This window comes from Mustela nivalis (assembly GCF_964662115.1).
Source record: "Mustela nivalis genome assembly, chromosome: 9".
Taxonomy (NCBI): domain Eukaryota; kingdom Metazoa; phylum Chordata; class Mammalia; order Carnivora; family Mustelidae; genus Mustela; species Mustela nivalis.
The window spans coordinates 59093032-59097360 of record NC_139028.1 but is presented as its reverse complement, the minus strand read 5'-3'; the positions used below and the strand labels follow the sequence as shown (position 1 = coordinate 59097360).

Sequence of the window (4329 nt, the reverse complement as noted above, 5' to 3'; positions counted from 1 at the left end):
ATAGGTATGTAACTCAACGAAGACTAAAAGAGTTAAAAACAACTTGTGTAGCATTTCATAGTTTTAAACACGCACAACACTGTCATGTAATTCTTATATCAACTCTGAGGAAAACAACATCTGAGCTTATGCAGAGTAAGTGGCTTGTCCAAAATCATACACATAAAGTGCTGTAATTGTCAGGTCTCAAACTCCCAAACCAGCAGTCCTCTCAAAAACTCTAACAGACAATGTTACTTTTTGGGTGAGTCCAAAATTATTCATCCTTTAGATTTAGTGATATTTGCATCATCTTGCATTGAAAATACCTTTCTTCCAAATTTCTCTGGGAAAAGGCCAAGTGGAATTTAAAAATGTAACTGTATTTTTCTTTCATAGGTATCAAAAATCCATTTTATTGATTATTAGAGAAGTTATAAACAGCTACTGTGAACAAATTATAATAGTCATTAGATAATTAATACATCCCTCTTGCTTTTAAAATGAAAGATCAACAGTTATTAAATGTCACTTTTTTCACCCAGTCTGAAGAAAGATTTCAATTCAGAATAGTAACTTTATTAACTCAATTAGGACCCCCAAAAGAGTATTTTCTTCTGTGATATCTAGTAAAGTGATGAAAATAAATGGGGATTTATCATAGGTTAAATGGCACATGAGAAAAGATCCAACAATACCTTCTTTTTAGCTACTAGTGGTTCTCAAAGGTCACACAGGGCAGTGATCTAATGATTAAAGACAAATTAAAATACACTATCTCATCGTGTCTTGAGAGTTTGAAAGAACCTCTGAGACCACAGCGCAGCCTCCCCATTTCTTCTTCATTGGTGTAGTAGATTGGAGATTCTGCCTGCCACAAGCTCCTCTTCTTGAGGGAGTTCATCTTTTTCATAAAATGCTCTCAACTTTCTAAGAAAATCATAAGCACTTCTATTTTTCATATGTGCTATCTTATGGCATGAATGTTACACACCCCAAACCTCTCCATTCTCCACTTCTAAAAGCCAAACACGCAGTCTCCTGTATCCATATTCACATGCAGTACCTCTGGCATGGGGTGATTTTCCTTACCCAGTCTTCCAGCTATAAAATACATGAATGAGTAAATCTTGGAAAAGGGATAACATCTTTGATATTGTCAATTCCCAAGATGCACTGCAGATAGCGTTCAAATCCCATCCCAAAACCTCCATGGGGAACAGATCCAAATCGACGGAGGTCCAGATACCTGATTTTGAAAAACAGAGAATTGTTACCTGTAGATGCTGTGCTGGATCAGATGTCATGATAGAATTTTGTTTGAAAAGTATTTTGTGATCATCTTTTATCATCCACATCATTTTGGTAAACCAGTCTTTTCCCTCCAAGGATAGGTGAAGGACAGAGAAGTTAAAATGATCTGTCCAAGGTTATCAGACAAACAGCAGCAAATCACGTCATGCACTCATGGGCTTTGTTCACTTGATCCTTTTAAAGTTACAAATGTACTTAAATACAGAAAACTTGCCTAATGAGACAACAGAAAATGTTCTAATAACTTTACTATTTTTCTTGAAAATATATTCTTCTTCTATTCCTTGGTATGTTAATGCTTTTTTTTCCTACTAAAAAAAATCACATTGTTCAATACACAAAAGAGGGTGAAGAAAAAGTTTTGCCTGCTAAATTGTAAAAATATACTGCTACTACTTTAGATTGTAAGCTCTCTCAAGGGCAGGAACTGTGGCTATTCAGCCTTTCATTTCCAGTGTCTGCTCTGGACTACATGCATCATTAGTCTATGAAGATTTATTGTTTGAAGGCACAAAAATAAACTCTTGAACACTAGAGTGAAATTTCCATTTCTGTGCTTCGAACCTAGCAGAATAAGTCCAGAGTCATTTTTCTGGAAGGTTAGATAGCCTCTGAAGCTTATCTATACTGATTCTATTTCCACTTACGATTATATGGCTAGAAAATGGGGCAGCCATGATTCAAACTCAGATTCCAACACACCAGCCTGTGACAAATTTTACAAAAGGAAGAGGAAGACTCTGTAAGTATTTTGCTGTGTTATTTGGTGGGGGAATTCTTTAGTTATACAATATTGATTAAAGTAAGTTTATAGCCTCTTGAATGATCTGTAAAATCAGTTCTAAAATAAAAGTTGGGTGCCACAGCTGGTAGTCATATGTTTCTTCAAAAATAAAGACTGTCTTCGGTTGCGTGGGTGGATCAGGCAGTTAAACATCTGCCTTCAGCTTGGGTCATGGTCCTGGGGTCCTGGGATCAAGCCCCTCCACAAGCCCCAAGTTGGGCTCCCTGCTGAGTAGGGAGACTGCTTCTTCCTCTCCTTCTGCCCCACATTCCCTGCTCGTGCTCTCTCTCTCAAATAAATAATAAAACCTTAAAAAAAAAGAGAGTATTATCTATTTCCTCACTATTAATAATAAATAGCCACATGTATTGGTCTTTTGGAAGTTAAGATTGAATACTGATCTTTCTAAAATAAAAGATTAATTGCAACAAGGCAAATTACAATCAAGTGAGGGATCAACCAACAGGAGGTTTCTAGTATAAAACTTCAGATTATTAAGAACTATCAGGAATAATGGAAGGAGCACAGTCTTGAGTAAATGGAATGTGCTGCAGCTGAATTAAGTTTTAGTTTATAAGGTATGGGGACAGGATATACTTTCATTTACTGAGAAAATGAGATGAAAGGCCCATCAAAAGCACCTGCCACAAATAGTTGCAGGACCTGGGCTGGCTGCTAGAAGTCCAGCAATAGCTGTAGCTGTGTCTGAATTCCTCATATATTGATGTCAAAACACTGGCATAAAGGTCTGGAAACTGAATTCTGCAGATGGATTCAATCTATAGCATTTTTCTTGCCCTTGCTTTGATATAGAGAAATCCACTTCTGAAAAACAAGTTTTCGAACAAATATATATTTGTTGGATTTTTTTGATTGTTGTTAAATTGATTTTAGGGTAGCCAGATTATAGAAGAAATGGTATAAAATTTGTGGAACTAGTTACATATATTATTTGCATGTGGCACGCAGAAACAGGAAGTGACTAAATTCTTCGACACCTGGGGTGGCTATTCACAGCATGGTGGAACACTAGCAGAGACTACAGGCTTGAAGATTTCTAAAGTCCCTTCTACCCTGAAAATGCTATGATGACCAGATAAAAGAAAACAGATTCAAATAATAGATATTTACATTTAGAGATCCTAAGAGTTCAAAAACTTTAGTTGGGACAAAAATAGTATTGAAATGATTAATAAAGACCAAAAAGGCCTCAACGTACTCAAACAACAATCAGAATTTGTGATTTAGTTAGTTTTTACACACTATGAAGATTATCTTCATAGTAGACAGACAAAATAGGCAAAATGCATAAGCTTGCTTGGTCAGGCTCATCGACCTAATAACAAGACTGAGAACAAAGGCAGGCAAGGGAAAGGAAACTAGCTTTTACTGAAGTTCTATTCTAGGTAGATACTTAACCTATATTGTTTCATTTCATCCTCACAATAATCCTGTTTAGTAGATACCATCATTCCATTTTACAGCCAAGAAAACCAAGACTCAGATTAAGTATGCCTATGGTTACTAATGGTAAATAATAAGGTATTCAAGGGTCATGACCTGAACATAATTTTAGGCTTTTGGCATTTCTATAACCTAGCTCTTTCATTACCCAAAGGTCAGGTGTGTAACTTGATTCTTCTCTCTCATGAGGACAGCAAAGCAATTAATAATATTAATAATTACTATGAAGGAAAGGTACTATAAAAATAAAAGTACATAATTTGTACATGTTGAAAAATACCTGAAGAAAGGGTCTTCAAAAAGAAAACGAAAACTCTGGAGACGTAAATGTATGAATGCGAACAAGTGATCTTCCCTACGCAGCTTAGATTTCTACAGACTTTAGGGAGCACTTAGCTCAAACCCTAATTTCACACATAGAGAAACTGAAGCATAATGGTTCGGAACAAAGTTCCAGCTCTATGCTTCTAACTGTGTGCTCTTGGTTAAGTTAGTTAACATCTCTCAGACTTAGGTCTGGAGGAGTAGTAAAAAGGAGATTAAATAGTACCTAACTCAGAGTGTTCTAATAATACATAAGAAAATATACAATAAGGGGCACCTTGGTGGCTCATCAGTTGAGTGTCTGGCTCTTGATTTTGGCTTATGTCATGTTCCCAGGGTGCTGGGATTGAGTCCTATGTTGGGCTCCACGATCAGTGGGGAGTCTGCCTGGTATTCTCTCTCCCTCTCCGCTCCCTCTGCTTGTATGCTCTCTCAATTAAATAAATAAATCTTAAAAAAAATAC

At 36.4% G+C, this 4329-nt stretch overlaps 1 protein-coding gene across 2 annotated transcripts in view; it reads right to left on the bottom strand.

Annotated features, from left to right (window-relative positions):
• Nucleotides 1–364: 364 nt before the first annotated feature.
• The window catches only part of NARS2 (asparaginyl-tRNA synthetase 2, mitochondrial), a 128150-nt gene continuing 124185 nt past the window's right edge, over nt 365–4329 (bottom strand). The window contains exon 13 of one of the 2 annotated variants that reach the window (XM_082749566.1): nt 365–1265. In XM_082749566.1, coding sequence (XP_082605692.1) covers nt 1253–1265 — 13 coding nt within the window. In that variant the 3' untranslated portion in view covers nt 365–1252. Of the gene's footprint in view, nt 1271–4329 lie in introns of both variants that reach the window. The other variant, XM_082749567.1, reaches the window with a different exon arrangement.